Here is a 22,211-nt window from a genome sequence, read left to right as displayed (position 1 = left end):
ATAAATTTGGTGGTCTAAGACTACGTAACAAAATAGTTGGAATTCCAACTGACTGACGCTTAAGCCCTTATTCAAATTTGGCTCTACCGACAGACTCTAAACAGAGAAGTGATCTTGAAATATGAGTTGCATTATTTAAAGTATAACTTGCACGATTTTATAAATTATTTAATATTTTTAAAGAATTTATATTACACACCAACAGTGGTCCAAGACGACAATCTCTTGAACTATTTGCTGATTATGCTGGTCTAAGATTTTTATTTAACTGCAACAGATTTTAATTAAATTACTCTGATAGAACTCTAATTTTTTTTACTGGCTCATCATAGATTATTGTTTTTGAACTTCATTTTAATTGTTGACACTCCTACAAGTGAGAGAAATAACTTTTTAATATTTGTAATATATTTTTTTTATTGTTCTTTGTTGCCCATCATGTATGTTCTAGTGTGTCAAGTCAAGTGTTATAAGTTGTTGAAGGTGTTCAGTGTAAAATTATAACTTTGTGTTATGTAATTTTGAATTTGCAGAATTTCATATAACCAGTATAATCAGAATTTCATCATTTTGTTCTATACCACCTCTATCATATTCAGCAATAGTTTTTAATTATCATTATAGTGTCACCACCCTGTACCTGTGCGAGTGTGCCCATAGCAACACTAACATAAAGGAAGCATTTGAGAGCACAACTACAGTACAGCACTGATGGCAAACGGTAGTAGTACAGTACACCATGATTTGAATGATGGTAAAAATAATTACTGACACCCAATATTGCTGTCACGTACTGAGATCACTGATGAGTGTCTGTAATAACAACAGCCAATGTGATAGGACAAATTGTGATAAAACTGATATAACACCGAAATGCAAGTTATATCATGGAATTAGGTAGCATTTAACCAAAACTTAATTCAAATAATAATAATAATAATACAATCTTTTAGTGTTTTCAATTCAAGGAATGCCATTATTATAACAAAAAAGTGTACCAAAGTACCGGGATAAAAATAAATAAATTTATTTGTTTTATTGTACAGCTCTTATTGAATCAATTTTAAACCATAAATGCTCACTAAATTACTTTTAGTGTTCTGAATATATCTGTTTTAGACAAATTTACTAAAAAATATTACTTAACTGTAAAAATGCAGCAGATTAAAATTATCACTATTTTGGTGGAATAAGTATTACAAAACACCTTTTATAAAAATAAAAACAGTAACAACACCTAATTCTCAGATTTAAAAATTAAATTGGACTAAAAATAAAACCATACAATCTTGTCTCCATCAATAATAACATGAGAAATGACTGTTGCTGCTTTATCAGTTTTTTTTTTAAATGCTCAGGAAAGATTTTCTTTTACATACAATATCAACAATTTAAAAATGGACTAAATTTTTTTAATTCAATTTTTTTTGTTAGTACATAAATTAAAAAAGTTGAATGGTGCACCCAAATCTGATTTCAAACCGACATACTCTATGATTCCAGTAAGTTCAGTGTTATCTGTGATATTTCAGGTCTCACCAGCGCTCTTCGGAGTTCCTCAACTTTGTCAGGGCAACAGCTGACGTTACTGAAAACTGAAAACGCTGGCCAGTGAAATACATGAGTATAGAACATGCTAATTATAGACACACATAAAAAACCTTCATACCCACCACCATGTCTTACCAGCAAAGTTGGAGTGACGAATGTAAGACACGGGTTTTCCATTCCTCCGTAAGGGAACGAGGGGGGTAGGACCAGCAAGTCATAAATTCCCCAAACGTAAGGCCCGCACACATCTTCCGCCGTTTTCAGCATGACTTCAGTCTGGAAAATGTAACACGGAGTCTGTAAATACACAGGAGGAAAATGGCACCGTAAAAAAAAAAGTGTTTTCTAACGCAAGGCGACTTGCCTCTGCAAACTCGTACGCTGCTTTCTCAACGTATTCTTTCTCCGACCACACGCGCGATCTGGGACCGATCTCGCGAGACTCCAGGGCTCCCACGGCTACAGCGATCAGGTACGTCGGAACGGGGATCTTCTGTTCGAACTTGTGCACCGCGACACCCTCATTCTTGGAGGGGACTGGGTCACCAACCCTCACCGCACTCATCAGCACCACCAAACCTTCCGGAGCAGTTATCTGCAAACACAAGAGCACACTTAAGGGGCCCGCCTCGTCAGGGGTGCATGTGTGTTAGTGAGGCGGGATGATAAGTGCGACGCTCGATGGTATTTCTAGCGCGGTATCGCCTCTAAGCGCAAAGCTCTGAAGTGACGCATAGTCTTGTCGTCGTCACAGGATAACTGTGAAATTTGAGCGGTGACCGCAACATCATATGGCATAGAAATGTAGATAAAGGTGTAATGCAAGTCCCTTAAGTGCTTTTAATAATCTGTACTGGTGGTTTTACGCCTCAAATTACTCTGAAAACATGTGTTTTAGCCATTTTAACTCTTCTAGAAATACAGTTTAAAAACATGATCCAAAATTAAAAGTACTTTTCGGACCTCAGCAAACTCTTAAATGCTTTTCGTAAACATACCCCACTCAGATATCTTGTGTAGTTTTGAAATCGCGTTGTTTTTCCTGAAGCTCTGCGCAACGTGTGTGTGCCCGGGTAGGCGGAGCCCTTAAGGGGCCCGCCTAGTAGGGGCGTATCTGTGTCAGCGAGGCGGGATGATGAGGTCGACGATCGCTGGTGCTTCTAGCGCGGTGTCTCCTCTGGACTGATGCGAGTATTCTCGTCATGCATAGGACAGTTATGATATTTGAGTGGCAACTACAACATTATATTACGGATAAATGAAGATAAATTTGTAGTACAAGTCCCTTGAATGCTTTCAATAATCTGTACCATGAGTTTCAAGCCTAAAATTGATTTTTAAACAGCGTAAATAGTAAAAACGAAAGCAGACCTACTCGTCCGTCCCCTGCACATTCTTAAATGCTTTTAGTAGAGACACCACTCAGATATCATGAGCAATTATTTTTAAAATGAGGAGAAAAAAAAACCCAACAACAACAACAACAACAACAACTACTCTGCACACCTTGGAATAAATTGAAATTCAAACAGTATAACAAAATAGAGCCAGACATATTTTGGAGTCAAGTTCATGGGGGACTTTATCAAGCTTGTACAGTTGGGTAAGAAAAAAAATTCAAGCAAAAACTTAGCAGTTATATTTAACTGAGAAATATACCTTCCTTTCCCTCAAGCCACCATTCATGGTTCGTAACCTCTTGTGAAATCAAAAATCAAGTTATTTTGAAGACAGCTTTAACACTATCAAGAGGTAGAAGACTATTTTTAATACCACAAAATACCTCATGAACGTTATGTTTTATATATATTATATATAAATAAATAAAAATATATATATCTATAGATATACGCGTGCGACCTTGAGACAAGCGATACTATAGCACTCTAGCATGGGAGACACTAACCACGAGTGCCTTCTTTTCGAAAGCAGAGCTGTCTGGCGGGGGAGCTTCCAACTACCTCAGTTTGGATTCCAAAACCGGCAGAATAAATCATATCCCCTCGCGACTTCTATAGGTTATATATATATTCAATGCTACTAGTCGGCCATATTCATACTTTTTTTTCTCTTCCGGTTAGTATGACCACACATTTGTAAGAAACAAAACTCCCATGTTACCAAGAAAGTCCCAAACAGTTAGTATTTTGGTGTTTACGATGCTGTGGCTATAAAATACGGGGTTCCTTCAACCGTAAATAGGCATGTAACAATTTAATAAATAAACAAATTCCAAAACTTTTCCAGGACTACAAAATATCTGATGCTGTTAGCACTAATGTTCAACACATGGTTCAACCAAACCACTTACCTCTGCACTGTAAGGAGACTTCACAGATGGCGTGTCCTGGCATGGAACTATGGAACGGCAATGAATCGCCTGTAGGGCCAAAATATTATTAAAGTAGCAAAGTCAGGTGCGATGTTCAAGTTGCAAATCGAATAACTGTAAAAAAATATCAATGTTTAGCAAGTAGACTTTAGGCTAGGCCATTATACGTGTTAGATATATTATATTTCAAAACTTCATTTTGTAGAATAATTAGTCACTGATTTAACTTTGCCAGGTGTCACGTAACCTATGGCTGTAGCTAGTGTTAAAAATTTAGCAGTTCCTATAGCCAGTTTTTACCAACTCTAGAAATAGGGAAGGGTGTGACTTGAGTAATACATCTTGTAAGAGGCTTTGATACAAAGAAAGGATGCAGTTTGAAAATATGACATTACATAAATCAGAAATTGGCCTTGGAATACTTACAAATCTATAGTCTCTAATACTAAATGATAGTTTCTTACAATATTTGATGAAAGGAAAGTTTAACACATGAATTTAAGAATTAAATTAAACATAAATATACCGTCAAAAATAAAAAAGACAGTTTTTGGTGCTATTGGGTGTTACACAGAGTATAATTTCACAAACAAAAACACTAGCAAGTATACACTATTTTAATTAGCATATTTTACCAGCACTTTTTGCCTTAAAAAAAAGATATATATATATATATATATACGATCAGCACTACTCTAACCAACTATTTAAATATACCCCTGTTGACCAGGAATTTTGATTTTCTGTTACAAAATTTTCATCGAAATTTTTGCGACGACATTAATGAACAATAGCATTCAAAGTTTCCTTAATTTGTTAAAGTTTAATTTAAAACAATATATTGCAATCTGGACCAGCCAGGAAGAAAAAAGGATTTACTTGTAAAAGTAGCTACAGACACTATAATAGCAAAACTACAGTCATCATCCTCATCTTTAAAGAATGCACATGCTCCACCAAGCTTTAAAAATTGGATTCCAAATCTAACTATAAACACGTGGTTTTAAAAATAAAGGAAATATTGGTTCCTAAATACTGGGAATACACTCACCTCAGTGTGTGTGTGTATGTGTATGTGTATGTGTATGTGTATGTGTATGTGTATGTATATATATATATATATATATATATATATATATATATATATATATATATATATAAATAGCAATTACAGTTTTAGGAGGAAAACCACATTCAAAGTGCTAGCCACAACATAAGTTATCGTAATCCACAAGGGATATAATGATGGCTTAGCCAGACAAAACATGATTAATCTCTTAAGTTGATATCCATGATAAATGGAAACAATCAATCATTTGAATTATTATTATTATTTTTTTGTAAATTGCCCACACCAATATCGCATCACAAAAATTATTCAATGAAAACAAACACTTAAAAATTTTCTACAGACAGTACTTACCAGCAACACAGAACTGTACCAAGTATCAAGTATTTTACTAACACCATTACAAAATTAAAACTAATCTTACCATTCCTTTGAAAGCAAACAAATTTTTGGAAACAATTCATGTGTATTTAAAAAATAACTCGAACATGACACATGAAACAAGCGAAACTTTACAGAGGGATAGGAAATTATGAGGGTACAACACATAATATACATACATATTAGAAACATGTGTACAAGTGTACAAGTTTACAAGTGTGTATAAGAATTTGTGCAAGTTTTTAAGTAAGTGAGTATACACGTGCACAAGCATACAAGTGAGCAAGTATGCAAGAGTATCACCCCAACTTTACATGACCAAAATTTCACATTTCCATTAATACTTTTGTTTATAATAATTTACTTATTTTTCCAATATATATTATTTATAATAAGCATGTTTAAATTTTAAAAAAAAGTTACATACTTCCGTATCTATAAAAATTTCTAAGGTCTTAATATAAAAATGAGTAACCAATAAAAGTTGCAAGATTAAAAAAAAAAGTAAATTTTTTCCAATTTTTTTTTTATCAATTTGTGGTACAAACATCACGCTAAATAAATTACTTTCATTAAATTTAATATTTAAAAGATTATGTATTTGTCATCAGAGTTAAGGTTCTTTTTTTAATATTAATAACTTGAATTTTGGTGTTATTTTGGTTTTATCGCACTTCACCATAAAATCTTATAGCTCTTCGTTACACTCCGAGGCTTCACTTCTCGACAGTCTAATTGCTTTAAAGAAGTTCCACTCCAATAATTATGTGCATGCACAAATTACAAATAATAAAATATTTTAACGAATTGTTTCAAACAATGGCCTGAAAAACATGAATGATGGATGGGTAATCGATAATATTTCATCGTCACTTGACTGTTATCTTGCAGCAGTTGGCTAGTACTAGCAAGCAGTAGAGATAAGATGTAAAGTCAACATAGTACAGGGAGTTATCACCTGACACTGACTGAAAAGATACGGCCGCTCCTTGCCGAGTGTCTGTGCTGGAGTCAGCCACTGCAGCGCTGATGCCTCTGAAGATGTTTCGTAATTTATCTGGATAACCAGCCTACGGATAAAAATAATTAAAATATCAATTTGTGGGGGGAAAAAAAAAGTTATAATTGAAAGAAATAGATTCAAACAGAACTTAAAAATAAATTAAGTTGAAATACATTTATAATGATTTTTTTATGAAGCTATATGTACAGGCTGTATTGATTATATATATAAGGTATACATATATACTGCATACCAAATACATCACTGATAAAAAGAAAGCACAAAGAATAACTTCCAGCTCTATTTACTACAAACTTGTAAGTCCATAAAAATTATTAGACAATTTTTTCAAGATTTTTTAAATAAAAAATACATTATTTACTAAGTAAAAAAATTGTTATATTGATGAATTAGACTACTGTACATCACAATAAAAAATAAATATGTAGTGGGTAGGCTTAGATATGTAATACCAAACAAAAACCAACAACCAAATTTTGAACATTTTGTGATCACTGGCAAAATTTGTACAAACAATTAAAAATATCATTTGAAAAATATTTCTACGTGAAAAAATATCCCAGAACTATAAAACTAACTTATCTATTTCCAGGCAATGTTTACTATACATCTGCAGAAAGTATAGGGTAGTAAGTTAGATTTGAAACATTAACTGGACATCATTTCTTTCATCCAGCCACACAAACAAGAGCCTATAATTCTAAGGGCTTGGATTATTCACATAATGTAACACAAATCCAACAGAAATAGCATAGCAGAGCACAAATCTGAGTGAATTCAAACCAGCTGAATTAAGGGACAGGCGTAGTGAAGGATGTATTTGTTTTTAGCAAGACGGGATGATAAGTGCGACGCTCGCTGATAAGTGCAGGGCTCTGAACTGGCTTGCAGTATTCTTCCAGTGCACAGGAAAACTATAAAAACTGAGCGGTAACCATAACATTACATGGCAGGGAAATGAAGATAAAGACGTAATGCAAGGACCTTTGGTGCTTTCAAGAATCTGAACAGCCCCTTTAAGGACTAAAAATTATTCTGAAAACAAAATATTTCAGCCATGTTCACTGTCCTACAAATACAGTCTAAAAAATGAAATATGTTAACAGAAACCACCAATCCTCAGCGCATTCTTGAATGCTTTCGTAAACAGACCGTACTTGGATATCTTGAGCGTGGTTTTTTCTGAAGCTCTGCCCACACTATGTGTGCACAGGCAGGTGAGTACATCGGAGTTTTATCATACCTTATAAAAGAATTGCACATCAATCCACACAGTAATTTACACTCTTAAGTGGATACACAAGTGCTACCAGATTTTTCAAATTCAATGAAGCAGAACACATGTTAACAGAAATGTTATTTGCAGTAAAAAATTACTAGAGAAAATTCACACAATTTGCTAGTACAATCAGGGGTACAATAAAATTCAATATTAAGGTCCCTTGCATAGATTAAAATTTTTTTTTTGTCAAATTAGTTTTCTGCTGTCAACTTCGAAGTGGGTAAATAATTAGCTTTATAGAGAATTTTTTTCCCTTCTAAATTAGTGATTCCACTAAATAGCTTATACTGCACCCTGAAAGTAAAGCCAAAAATTTTGTTTAAAATAAATTTTAATATATTTTTAACTTTAGTGTACATATTAAAAAAACAATAACTATCCATATTTTCTATCTAAATAACCGGAGCGAACAAATTAGTGAGGGCAGGTAGTTAAATCATAAGAATTATAAAAAATTTTTTGTTGATTAAATAAAATTGGTTCAAATGTGAATATTTGCCTGCCAATCAGTCCTGGAAATGGAGCTAGCTAAGTACGCCATAAGCAGTGTTGTTAAGTAACGAATTACAAGTAATCGGATTACTTGTAACGATTACTTTTCAGGTAATTTATACTTGTAACGAATTACATTTAAAAAATGTAATTCGTACTTGTAATCGGAATACATAATATTAATTGTAATCGATACATTAAGGTAATCGATACTTTATATTTACTTGCCGTTAGTTTTATTTTCGGAACGTATAATTAATACAATTAAGAACAAGAAGATCATACACTTTTGTATTAGTAAAGTTTATAATTTTACGCTTGTAGTGCTACGATCGTATGCACAACATCTATGATCAAAAATGAAGAGCCATAGTGACTTGCAGTGTCTCCAACATTACCCTATCCTAAAATCTGCATTTTTAAAATTTAACACATCGCTGCCGTCAAGTGCTTCCGTTGAGCGTCTTTTTAGTGTTGGTAAAGATGTTTTTGCCATCAAGAGAGGGAATCTATCTGATGAGAACTTTAAAATGCAATTGTTTTGTAAAGTCAATTCCAACATTTAAAGAGTGTTACTTTTATTACAGGTAGCTACTTGTATGAAGTCTTTTGATGTTATCCAAGCAAGTTTGTCCTCAAATATTATTCGTTTAATTAAAGATAATAAATTTAATCATTACATGAAATTTACATTTTTACATTACATTTTTTTAACAAAACATATATGTATGTATGTTTATTAATGTAACAAAGTGTAAAAAAATTGAATCGTAGGTCAGTTTTAAAATGGTAGCGGAAAGTAATTGTAATTGTAATTGTAATTTTACTGATTACTTCTATGTAAAGTAATTTTTACTTGTAATTAGTTACATTATCACCACAGTAATTGTAATTGAGCCCAATTACTTTTTCCGAGTACTTTTAACAACACTGGCCATAAGCATGTCAGAAAAATGACAACTGGTCATCTTTGCCATGCTGCTACAGAAAATATTTATATCTACAACTAGCTGTCCAAAATTATAACTAGAAATAAAAGCATTAATTTACGTTACTTGCTATCAGTTGTCCTAGGGAGTGTTACGGTAAGCTTGGATCCAAACGTATGAACTGGGTCGGCAATGTTGTAGTCCAGAAGTTGCTCAGTCGCTTTATCGAAGATCTTAAATATTTTTAAATCCTTGGAATCAAGCACCTGCAAGCAATTTTTTTTTGGATTGAGATTGAGGGTCACAAACATGTAAACTTCTTTCAACGTCCAAGTCAAGAGTGGTACTCAATCTTAGTCTTAAGCGGGACTCTCATTGACCCATCACATCCGTCTGCCAATCACGTGATCTCCGGCCAAACAAATGGCCCGAAAAATTCCATCTGTCCATCTGTTCGTCCGTCAAAACCTTACCTAGTTTCACCCTTCGACGCAGATGGAGGGATGAAATTATAACCTCAAAAAAGGTCTGAAAGTTTTTTAGTTTGTTTAGCTACTTCCATATGTTTTTAACTTCCATTAACAAGTTTTAAAAGTTCTATATTTGATACAAAAATTGATAGACACACAAACGTGTAATAATTACTGTATGGTATCTCTAAATTATATATATTAGAGTTAAAAAAAACCTGGGATTAGCATACATGATCATGAAACAAATAAAACTTTAAAAAATAAATTTTCTCAATAATTAAAGCGTTCTAGTCAGTAGCATTTAATATTATGACATGCAGATCATTGTGAATCAATCAGCTTGTTGCCGGATTTGTTTGAAAATAATTATTTAGGAACTGTAATCTACTTGGATACCTAATCAATGTGATCTGCTTTTATGATACACTTGAAACTAAGTACAACAATGATGTGATAAAAAATAGTAGTTATGGTGATAGAAAATATTTATCTCTTTTTAATAAAAAAAAAAAAAAGTGAACAATTAAGCATCTGAATCTCATATGTTGTTTTGAAGAAATAATAAGTGTTTTTTTAGAGCTGAAAATGCACCTCTGATTCTGGTGAAAAGTCCTGCAGTTTCCTTAATTTTTCATGAATTTCGTGATTTTGGGGACCTGTAGAAATTCTGTAGAATTAAAAACAAACTGACCAGATTAATTTGCTAAATTTATGATGAAATTAAATTAAATTACTTGTAACTAAAGATAATACAAAAACATCAAGCAAACATGAAAGGGCTTACCAAGTGCTTGACATTTGGTTTTACTTTCTCTACAGCCAGTTCTACATGGCCCAATAAACGAGTTTTTTCGAAATCAACTACCAGTTTGAGGTGGACATTTGTAACTTTAACTTCATCTGAAACATATGGAAAACATTTAAACAATACATTAATGTTACACACAAACATGTTTTAGTCACCATGCCTAAAAACAAATTAACAAAACTCCACTGCAGAGTACTTACCTATTTGAAGACTGCCATGCCAAAACGTTGTAAGTGCCATTGACTAAAATGTTCAGGAGAAGGAAAAATGTGAATGCACTCGCACTATGGCACTTACAACGTTTTGAGATTCACATAACATATTTTGCCACTTGGAGCGCCACAATCGTCACCAATTTTTAACACATGAAAAAGCATGGCACTTACAACCTATTTTTACAGGAATACACATTTCGTCCGGTTTGGCACTTACAACGTTTTGGCATGGCAGTCTTCATTTATTTCCAGAGAACAAATCAATCTATTTGTAGCATTATACACATATATATATTGTGTCCTACTCTTTGTTAATTAAGTATTATAAAAAAAAAGATTAAAACACTGCACACAGGTGAGTGTAGCCTATATGCTCTCTCTGCTTTCCTTTAGGAAGCAAAGTGGGGAAGAACTAATAAATCTTAATTAACAACACACTTCTAGTCGATACTCAACCAATTACTGCGCTGGCCAAAACAACAATTTTCGTAATTTTTTTTTTTTTAGTGTTTTCAGAAAGTTTCTTATCTCATAGATTTTCACCCACTATTTAATGAACTAACAAATTTCAACTCAGCCTCGGATTCATAGATAAATCACACAGTTGGTTAGCTTATCTACATCAAAAATACTGTAATTCCGTATCACGTATCCAAGTTCATCCCTCGATCCTAATGGCATGATCCTGTATAACTGATAATATGGTACATGATGCTTGCTGTTGTAATTAAGTATGTACACTAACCATAGACTTAAGAGGCCGTGTCACAAATTTGCGCTCCTATCTATATCAATGTTATTTTAAAAGGCAGTTTTTCTCAAAGTCTATAAGAGGTAGGGGCCGGAAATTTTGCCTACTGAAAGTATACAATACATTTAACATAACCGCTTTTTTCAAATTTATTTATCATATCATATATTATTTCTGTGATGAAAATAATATTATCAATATTTTGATTTGTCCAGATACATTGAAATTTTGCTTATATTTATAGTTATTTAGCAAAAACTGAAAACGCCATTGAAATGTATTGCATATTACCTTCCGATCAGTGTCTTCATGATCATGATGGGTTTATAAACCTGGGTGTAATCAAGTCTTTAACTATTACATGACAACATTTATACTTAATAATTTGGAGATATGCCTTTTCTATCCTCAGCCCCTGAGCTTTTACTATCTGGTCTGGCGACCGACCTGACACTCTTCAACCACCCCAGGGGTCTCCGATTACACATCTTATCAAAAAAAAAAAAAAAGCTGTTCGTTCATTTGTTTTTGTGTTCGAGCGAAGGTTTACTTCTCCATTAGTGCCACAGAATTCACACATTTATGCCAAGGGAATATTCCGCTGATGTGACGCCATACGAATGTATTATTCGCGACCATACAACTTTTTTGTTTGTCATCGGGAAAATGATGCCGCAGTTTGATTTTTTGTGGTGATATAAAATAAATTTTCTTGGAATGTTCATTTTAAATTGAGCATTTTTAAATGTCAGCGTAGAATATGCTTATCTGCCCATTTTGTTTCTTTCCATAATAATGAGTAAAGTTAACATTGTCATAGACATTTTATTATATTCGTTTGCCGTCCAAGTACAAATGTCACACTATATCGCACGTAATTATATTTTTTTACTAATTTGTTAGTTGTCATTTTATTTAAGTTATAAATAACATTAATAAAAATTATTACTTAATAGTCCAGAATAGAGATTGAGTTATTATTCATTTAATAGGGGTTTAAAATATGGTACTACATACATATTTATATTATCTTGTTGTCTTCTTTGTAACTTTACTGGAAGAATGGCATTTGGTATGTATGTTAACTCACAATGAAAATACTTCAGAAGTACTCAATTAACAGTGAACAACCTAGGGCCTATACTAATTTCATTATGTTCATGAAATATAATTGATATTACTAATAATGAACTGTATGTGTTTTGCGTAGAGATATCGTACGAACTGTATGTGGTACAGACCAACATTAGCCAAGACTCTGTAAATAAGTAATTTCAGTTAATGTGTAGAGAATATTAAAAGTTAGAAATAATGATATATATAAAACAATGCAGAGTTATCAGCATAAAAATAGAAGTTGTTTTTACGTAGCGCCTACTGGAATGTATATTTTGTGTTGAATTATGTGGTATGATTAGTATTCTCTTATTGTAAGTGTGTTTTGTTAAAATCTTATAAAACATCACTTACTGTTGAAGGATTTTCATTTTTTTTGTGATGATCTTACTTAAACAAGTTTTAATTATATTACACATGTATATTTTAAAAGCATTTTAATGTATACTTATAGAATTGTAATAGGCTTTATACGGACTCTCACGATGCATGTGAGCATCTAAATTAATAGAGACCGGAAAAATTCGCGGATTCATTCGGCGATAGGCTAGAAGTCAAATACATATACCTTTTAGATGATTTTGCTATTGGCTTACTGTTCATCTGGACGAATCTCAACCAATTATAAAACACCAACCAAAGAAGGATCGAATCACAGACAAACAAGCTGAGACGACTAACAAGTCAGCAGCAAATGAACTGCCGTTATTTGCCCGAGTGTACAGGGGAATGTGCAGTCTATCCTGAAGGCCGTCGAAACCGCGAATTTTTCCGGTCCCTAATCTACATCAATATTATGGCCGTTTCACAAGATCAAATATTTATTGAATTCAATCTGTTGCATTCATTGTACATGATTTTCGATATGTACATTGAATTCAATACAAATTGAAGATGTTACTCAACTAAGCTTATTCTTATTAACTTATAAGTATTTTGTTTGTTCAGTACATAAAAGTAAAAGATTCGTTATTATTTAAATAATGAGCATCTTTAAGCAATAACGTTTTCAAAAAATTTACATGAACATAATGGAATATATTTTTTAAATACTTTATATCTACGATCACATCAACGGCAGTATTATGTAATGAATGAGGTAATGAAATATCTTGAAAGGATATTTTCTTCTCTGTAAAGTAAATTTGTAATGCAGCCCTCTTAATGTTAGTCTTGTGAGTTATTTCGTCTTCTAATATGCTACAGCAATGTATAAAATTAAGTTTTGTTAGTGTTTTAGTCTTGTGTAATGTTAAAGTGTAATGTGATAAATTCAATAATTTTTTTGTAAGTTCGTATTCATAAAGGTAGGCTACATATCGTATTAAGATAAATAGTATAATATTTGTAAATTTAAATTCTTTGAAACAACGTCGATAAGAGGTTCACCTACCTCTGTTAAACTGTATGATGGTGCATTGTAAAAAATTAGGTAGTCTGACTTAAGTGAGATTGTATTTAGATTGTGTGTGATGCATATGCAATATCTAAGCATATGCATTTATGTTATTATCCTTTTAAAACGTTACATGATGAATTTCGTATACTTTTTAATGTCAACTAACATTATTTATCACGGACTATTACATCCAGATAAAGAATAATTACCACATGTTTGAAGATTAATTGTATTCCGATACGTTTAAAGTATTAAAATTTTTAGATTCGACTCATACCATAGTTGTATAAGTGAGGTTTCTTGATTCTGAATCCCTGCATCCGCAATTTCCTAGTGAGCCGCCGGTCAGATTGTCATCCTCTCAGATTGTCGAGGAACCAGATACATTTTTCGTCGAGTAAACTCGAGCTGTCAACCTTCCCACTAATCCTGTGATAAGGGTATAGTAGCTTTATCACGCGCAGCGGCTACAGTTCCTTCGGTTGAAAAAGCCACTAAATCTCACTGTTAAAAGAGAGAACTTCTAGAGCAGAATATTGGAAATAAACATTTACTGACACGGCCTCTTAAGAAAAACTTGTGATATAACGCAAGTTCAAATACAAATACAAAATTTCGATCCTAATGGCATGGTCCTGTATAACTTATAATATGGTACATGATGCTTGCTGTTGTAATTAAGTATGTACACTAACCATAGACTTAAGAAAAACTTGTGATATAACGCAAGTTCAAATACAAATACAAAATTTCACAACATCTGACATAACTTGTTTGTAATGTGATATTTTTGTTATGTTCAGGATCTTTCGACATACTAAATTAAAATAGCAAGCATCACGTACCACTGGCTCAACTATAGAGGATCATGTCATCTATATCAAGGGGTGAACTTGGATAGATTATATGGAATAATTACCAGTTAGATGAGCTACATTAAAAATACTATAAAATAGTAAGGATGGTTAGGTTAAATTAGCTACATATTAAATTCGTTATTCCTAAATATTCAAATGATTTTCCAGTCATTTAAAAGTAGCTATACAAAAATAGGCCTACATATAACACAGCATTTGTAAAATTGTTAACCTAATTGATCCGGCCACAATTTTTAGTCTTTTAAATGTAACTATCCCAACAAACTGTTCTCACTATGTTAAAGACGTTTATATGTAAACTAGCTGCCTGACCCGGCTTCGCACGGCTATACTAATGGAAAAAAATTAAGCCACATCTCCCATTTACAGTAATGGTAAATAAAAAAAATTCAGTGAAAATTTATTACAATGCTGTATAATGTACTGGAGAGAAAATGAATATAACCGATGGTTTCCCGACTCGTGTACGCAACGTACAACTGATGTACCCGTACTTCGCTACGGCAGTCTACAGGCAGATCACTCTTGCGCCGCTCATTATACATGCCCCTCCTTGTGGGTACGCCACTGCCGCGTGATGCCCGTTGCCATGGAGATGCAGAAGGCATGAACAATGCAAAATCCTGTTCTCATGCAGACAAAGTACCCACTGTTGCCTGGTTTTAACCACCCATGGGATCTAATTTTTGGAAAATGTCATCCTGCATAACATAAGGAACATTATTGTGAAGTTTCAAGTCTGTAAAATATATATACTTGAAAAAAAAGGGCAATAAAAAAACAAATTAAACACAGAGAGGAAAAAAAACAATAATTTAGGTTTGCGATTTAAAGTGATAAAAAGTATTTAAATACTAATTGAACTCTTATGAGGGTACTGATTGCTTCGTTGTTAATATCACACGGGTGTTTTTTAATTGTATGGGAAAATTAAGAATGATAAGGCATCTAGTGCGTGGCAACAATGTTAATAGGCAATAGGAAATAAACTTCTAGCGCCTGCGGCATTGTCAACACACACTTCGTACGTGTACTGCATGTTGTATCTAAGCCCCTCCAAAGCATTTGATTCTAAATTGGACTTTTAGTAAGGATCCCTAATGTTATTGATAATATAATATAGCCTATAGCCTTCCTCGATAAATGTACTATCCATCACTAAGAGAATTTTTTAAATCGGACCAGTGGTTCCTGAGATAAGCGCATTCAAACAAACAAACAAACAAACTCTTCAGCTTTATAATATTAGTATAGATAACCTAGGATAACCAACCATCAACATTATTTTAATTGAGGTAATCTAATCCAAATTGGTTGCATTCAATTACTGATTTTGTGCCAAGAACCTACCCATTCAAAAAAAATTCAATTTTAATTCGTACCTGGTCGAGAATAAGAACTAGGGTCCCCTGGGCTCAAACCACTTTGAGACATAGCGGCGAAATAAAATCAAAATGTAAAATTATCACAAACAAAACTGCTAGCTTTAAAAAAAATAACTCGGTATCACACAATAACTTTAATTAAAAATTGCTAAGCACATTACAAATACCACCGCACCGCACACAGCAAGCTCGATTGGTCGATTCAAAGACTATATAAGAGAAGACCGGTAAGTCAATGCTTTATCCATGTACCCAGATTAAAACATGCGACTTTACTGCCATCTACTGGATGTCCAAACAATCTCTGAAACGCGAGCGCGTTCTAGCGGTACCTAACTAAACTAGCTACGTCAACTACGGCCTGGCGGGACTTTTAAAAATACGGCGGTAAATTTGAATTCAAATTTATGGACTACTGACTACTAAAGTTATACAACGCAAATAAAATATAATCTAAACCAATGGAAATTAGTAACACCAGGCTTGGTTCACAATTAAAAAACATACGCATAGCAGGTCATGCGCACGACTGTACACACGACTCTAGTGAAATCGGTTAACAATTGAAATCTTACGGTTAATTTCAGCCAATGAAATTTCGCGATGTATCAGACAGCTGTTTGCTGAGTTATTAACTATATTAACTAACAAATGATTATACTGTGTGTTGTGTCTTTTCGTAAGTTGGGAGCAGTGCGACATGTTGTAAACAAAAAGGTTATTATGGCGGGATGCGGCTATGACGGGCGCAGCAGGTTTTGTGTTGTGTGTGAACAACGAGGTGCAATATGAGTAACATGAATGCTGCGATGTGCGGCGTTAGTGTCATCTACATAACACTGGCGACGAGGTCGGAATAACCACGCATTTTCGGGTCGCATCGGGCACGGATAATCCGTGGGAGCATAACCTAAATGGCGTCGTGGAACTCATTTGGTGAGTTTGTTCCGGGCCGGGATGCCTGGCAGACGTACGTGGAACGGGTGAAATACCTGTTTATAGTGAATAAGATTACGGACAAAGAGGAGCAGAGAGCCATATTTTTTACAGTATGCGGGGCCGAATTGTACACTTTAGTGGCGTCGTTGTGCCTGCCGAAAGCTACCAGTGAAGTGGATATTAAGGACATTTTAGCAGCATTGTCCAATCATTTCAACCCCAAGCCGAGCGAAATTGTGGAAACTTACAAATTCCACAAGCGAGATCAACAGGAGTGTGAGTCCATCTCAGAGTATATGGCCGAGCTACGGCATCTATCGGCCCACTGTAACTTCACAGATTTGAACAGAGTGTTACGGGACCGCCTGGTGTGTGGGGTGCATGACAAGACACTGCAGCACGCAATGTTGGGCAAGGTTGATTTAACCTTCCAGTCCGCCCTGGACATGGCGACTGCGGCCGAAGCAGCGGGTCGTAACGCAAGTGATCTAAGAGGGGAAGTGAGCGGTTTGACGGGAGCAGTAACTCGGTTAGGCCTAGGTACCTCCAAGGACCGGCACACCGGACAGAACAAGTCTAACCTGGTTTGTGAGGACGGGCCACACAGGCGCACACTCGATCGGCAGGCTTGCTGTCGCTGTAATGGATCGCACAGTCCAGAGAATTGCAAACACCGTTCCTCAAAATGTAATTATTGTTCCAAGCTGGTACACCTTGAACGGGCATGCATATTGAAACAGAAACACGGTTCCAGGGTGCAGGGGACACCAAGAGGGGCCAAAACAAACCCTAGTAGTGGGGCTTTTCATGTAGCAGATGGACCAGACCCAGCCGGCGAGCACTCTAACCTGTACAGTCTCTACCAGTTACAAGCAAGCACCCCCAGGAATCACCCGCCATTCAAAATGTGGGTACAGGTGGACGGTAAAGACCTAGAAATGGAGGTGGACACAGGGGCCAGATTTACCGTTATAAGTAGCGAAACTTTTGAGAGGTTATGGTCGAGCAGACCAGAGCTTAAGGCCACGAATCTTCTTCTCCACACTTGGTCACAGAAGAAGCTGCGGGTACTAGGGGCACTGGAAGTGCGTGTGCAGACGAATGTTGCAGATGTACAGTTACCACTCTTAGTGGCAGATGGGCGTGGACCGAGTCCACTGGGGCGGAGCTGGCTAGAGCCCCTCGGAATTTCAGTGGAAGGGGTGCACACCATGCACTCGTTAGCAGCAAGCATGGCCGCACAGCACCCCAACGTGTTTGCCAGCGCAGACCTGGGGCACTATGTAGGGCCCCCAGTGAGCATAGACATTGAGCCAGATGCCAGATCAATTTTTCGTAAGTGTCGGCCTGTGGCATTTGCACTGTTCGATGCCGTAAGCAAAGAGATAGACAGACTCGTGGAACAGGGAGTGTTCGAGCCAGTAGCGTATTCTAAGTGGGCAACACCCATTGTTGCTGTATGCAAAGCAAATGGTTCTGTCAGATTGTGCGGCGATTACAAGTGTACTGTGAATCGGGTGTGCCAAAGCGAGACTTACCCTTTACCAACTACAAATGAGGCTTTTCCCAAATTGGCCGGTGGTAAGATGTTTACTAAATTAGACTTGGCTGATGCATACTTGCAGGTGTCCGTGGATGAGTACACCGCCGACCTACTGACGGTAAACACCATGAAAGGTCTGTATCGGGTCAGGCGGTTGCCCTTCGGCATCAAGTGTGCCACGGCAGTGTTCCAGAGACTGATGGAAACCTTACTAGCAGGGATAGAAGGAGTCGCGGTGCTGTTAGACGACATCCTCATCATGGGAGCGACCGCTGAGCATCACTGGCAGCGGTTAACCAGGTCCTGGGTCGGTTAGAGGCAGCTGGGTTACGATTGAAGGAGAATAAATGCGTGTTTGCCGCACCATCCGTTCAATTTTTGGGGTTCAGCGTAGACAGTGCTGGCATACACCCAACAACAGCCAAAGTTGATGTTATACACCTGGCACCGGCACCCACCTGCAAAAGGGAACTACAGGCTTTTTTTAGGGCTTCTCAACTTCTACGACCATTTCCTACAGGGTAAGGCCAGCATAGCAGAACCACTTCACCGTCTCCTGGATGCTGGGAATAAATGGGAGTGGACTGAGGTTCATGAAGAAGCTTTTCACGCTGTAAAAGAGCTTCTTCAGTCAGACACAGTCTTAGTACATTACGATGCAACGAGGCCTGTGTCATTGACATGTGATGCTTCAGAGTATGGCGTGGGGGCAGTTCTGGCTCATGTGGAAGAGGACAGGAGTAAGAAAGCCATAGCTTTCGGGTCGCGCACATTGCACAAACATGAGCGTAACTACGCACAAATAGATAAGTAAGCGCTCGCAGTAATGTTCGGGTTGGTAAAGTTCAGGCAATATGTGACAGCGAGACCCTTCACAATTATCACAGACCATCAACCCCTGTTGCGGTTGCTGGACCCCACCAGGCAAACGCCAGATTTTCTATCGCCGAGGTTGCTACGTTGGAGCCAGTTACTGTCCATGTTCGATTACAGGATCACATATCGGCCAGGACAGAGCATTGCGCATGCGGATGCTTTAAGCAGGTTGCCGCTGAAGGTTATGGAAGTCCAAGTGCCCGCGGCGGGAGACGTGTTGATGTTAGAGGCATTGCCAGATCCCCCAAATTAAGCAGCCAGGATTGCTGCACTGACAGAGGCAGATCCAGTATTGGGTGCGGTCAAGAAGTATTGCGGTGACGGCTGGCCACAGAGTGGTGCAGTGGCTGATGAGCTCCGCCCGTACTGGACACGACGGGACGAGTTGTCCCTGTACAAGGGGTGCATCCTTTGGGGTAGCAGAGTAGTTATCCCCTCAGCGCTAAGGCAGGACCTGTTAGTAGTGCTCCACGCAGCTCACAATGGCGTGGTGAAATCAAAGGCAATAGCACGCAGCTACATGTGGTGGCCTAAGATGGACGACGACATTGAGAGAATGATAGGGCTGTGCCAGCAATGCCAACAGTCACGGGCCAATCCACCCCAACGTGTACCCGCTAGTTGGGAACCAGAAACCAAACCTTGGGCCAGGGTACACATAGACTTTTTTGGGCCGTTCCAGGGCAAGGTTTTCCTTCTCGCTGTTGATGCCTACTCCAAGTGGCCGGAAGTCAGAATAGTAAGGTCTGCATCATCAGCATGTGTGGTGCGCGAACTGCGGGACATTTTCAGCATTCACGGGATTCCAGAATGTTTGGTCTCTGACATCGGATACGCGTTTGTGTCAAGTGAGTTGGGAGTGTTCGCACGGAAAAATGGTATCCGGTTAGTGCGCACAACACCCTTTCACCCCTCTAGTAATGGGCAGGTAGAGCGCATGGTCCAGACGGTCAAAGGGAAACTTAAAAAGGGGGGCACGGGTGACTGGCAGACCCGGCTAGCACGTACATTGTTCGGACTGGGTACCACCCTAGTCACTGGAAGTCACAAGACACCAGCTGATCTGCTCATGGGTCATGCCCTTAGGACAGCTTTGGACCTGATTCAACCGAACCCCAGCAAGTCGCCCTCTGTACAGCCACCAGCTGAGCACCATAGCAGACACTTCAAGGCAGGACACAATGTGGTACAGGGCTTACTACAAGAACGCCAAGTGGTTGCATGGGAGAGTACTAAGTGCACAGGGTCACCAGATATTTATAGTCAAGGACGACATCAGAGGAGAGCATAGTTGCCACAAGGATCAAATCAGGCACAGGGTGCCCAGCGGATCGTCTGAGGCAGATGGGCACCTGCCTGCGAGGGGAGGGCCCAATGAAGCAATCGAGAAATGTGCCGCGGTCCAGGTTCCACCTAGGGAAGAGCAGCCCAAGGGTGAGCACGGCACTCGCAGCACCCATGACAGGCGGCAACAGGCAGCAGTAGAAGACACCGCAAGCTGCGAGGACGACACAAACCCCTTTCGCGGATTCAAGACAATTGAAACCGTTGGCAGCGGTACCAGCTACGCGGAACAGCTCATCCAGCAATCCATCGAGAGGGATCCAGCCAGCGTCTGCATCAGGGGAGGACCAGCGTTGGGAGAGCCCATCGCGGAATGAGAGCACAAAGGCACCAGTGACTCTGGGAGCGACAGTGCTCGGCTCGCCCAGGATCCGGAACCATCGGAGAGCGACCAGGCAGCTGGAGCACGACGGTACCCACAGAGAATCAGCCACCGACCCAAGAAGTGGGAGGACTATGTACTGTACCACTAGTGTAGCATAGAGTAGTAAGATATTGGGCAAGGTTTTACTGTACTGTGATAGGGAGCTTTTATTAGGGAGGAGGTGTTGTGTCCTTTCGTAAGTTGGGAGCAGTGCGACATGTTGTAAACAAAAAGGTTATTATGGCGGGACGCGGATACGACGGGAGCGGCAGGTTTTGTGTTGTGTGTGAACAACGAGGTGCAATATGAGTAAAATGAATGCTGCGATGTGCGGCGTTAGTGTCATCTACATAACACTGTGACATCTGACCAGCAGTTTGTTAGCACAGTTTTTTAATATAGAAATAAATAAGGGTTATATAAAATTTTGAGTTAACCGTTCTAACTACAAGACATTTTTTTATTTACAATTTTTGCTAGTGACTTATAAGTACCTAATGAATTAATTTTTAAAGCTGTTATTATACCTGAGCATTCTTGCCACAATACTGACAACTTCGAGCATACCGTATCTATATGATAGAGAGCTCTCTCGGCTTTTATTTGGAAACTGTTATACATGGAATTAGGAATTGTCATTATATCAGTCAGCCAATACGACCTCCGTAACGTTGTCAGATGCACACCGGCAAACCGGCATAGACAAAAGGTACACCGGCTTATGGTGTGAGGGGCTCTGGGTTCGAGTCCTGGGCAAGGCATAGGTGTTAATCTACGTATGGATAATTGATTGATGACATTATATTAGAAAGACTTAGGCTAAGAATAGATATTTAGTGTTGCTTGTGGGCGGAAGACAATAACCATTCAACTAATTAACAAAGAAAAAAAAACAATCAGGTGGTGGAAGGTTACTCAACTGCATGAGGCGACCGGCTATCGTACTGAAGATTGTATGGCATGTATAGATAATAGATACTATATATAAATATTGATAATCATACATAAACGTCAAATTAAAAAAAAAAATATATGTAAGTGCGTGGTAATCAAGGTTTTA

At 37.3% G+C, this 22,211-nt stretch overlaps 1 protein-coding gene across 1 annotated transcript in view; it reads right to left on the bottom strand.

Annotated features, from left to right (window-relative positions):
• LOC134540127 (leukotriene A-4 hydrolase) overlaps positions 1-16,332 on the bottom strand; it is a 29,574-nt gene extending 13,242 nt beyond the window's left edge. The window contains exons 1-7 of the mRNA XM_063382651.1: positions 16,083-16,332; positions 10,318-10,433; positions 9,187-9,326; positions 6,292-6,403; positions 3,863-3,931; positions 1,916-2,146; positions 1,687-1,827 (exon numbers count right to left, since the gene is read on the bottom strand). Of these exons, the coding sequence (XP_063238721.1) occupies positions 1,687-1,827; positions 1,916-2,146; positions 3,863-3,931; positions 6,292-6,403; positions 9,187-9,326; positions 10,318-10,433; positions 16,083-16,134 (861 nt within the window). The 5' untranslated portion in view covers positions 16,135-16,332. The remainder of the gene's footprint in view (positions 1-1,686; positions 1,828-1,915; positions 2,147-3,862; positions 3,932-6,291; positions 6,404-9,186; positions 9,327-10,317; positions 10,434-16,082) is intronic.
• Positions 16,333-22,211: the final 5,879 nt, after the last annotated feature.

The sequence above is a fragment of the Bacillus rossius genome, chromosome 16 (genome assembly GCF_032445375.1).
Source record: "Bacillus rossius redtenbacheri isolate Brsri chromosome 16, Brsri_v3, whole genome shotgun sequence".
Classification (NCBI taxonomy): Eukaryota; Metazoa; Arthropoda; class Insecta; order Phasmatodea; family Bacillidae; genus Bacillus; species Bacillus rossius.
Note: the sequence above shows the minus strand (reverse complement) of the source record. Positions and strands in the feature narration are given on the sequence as shown.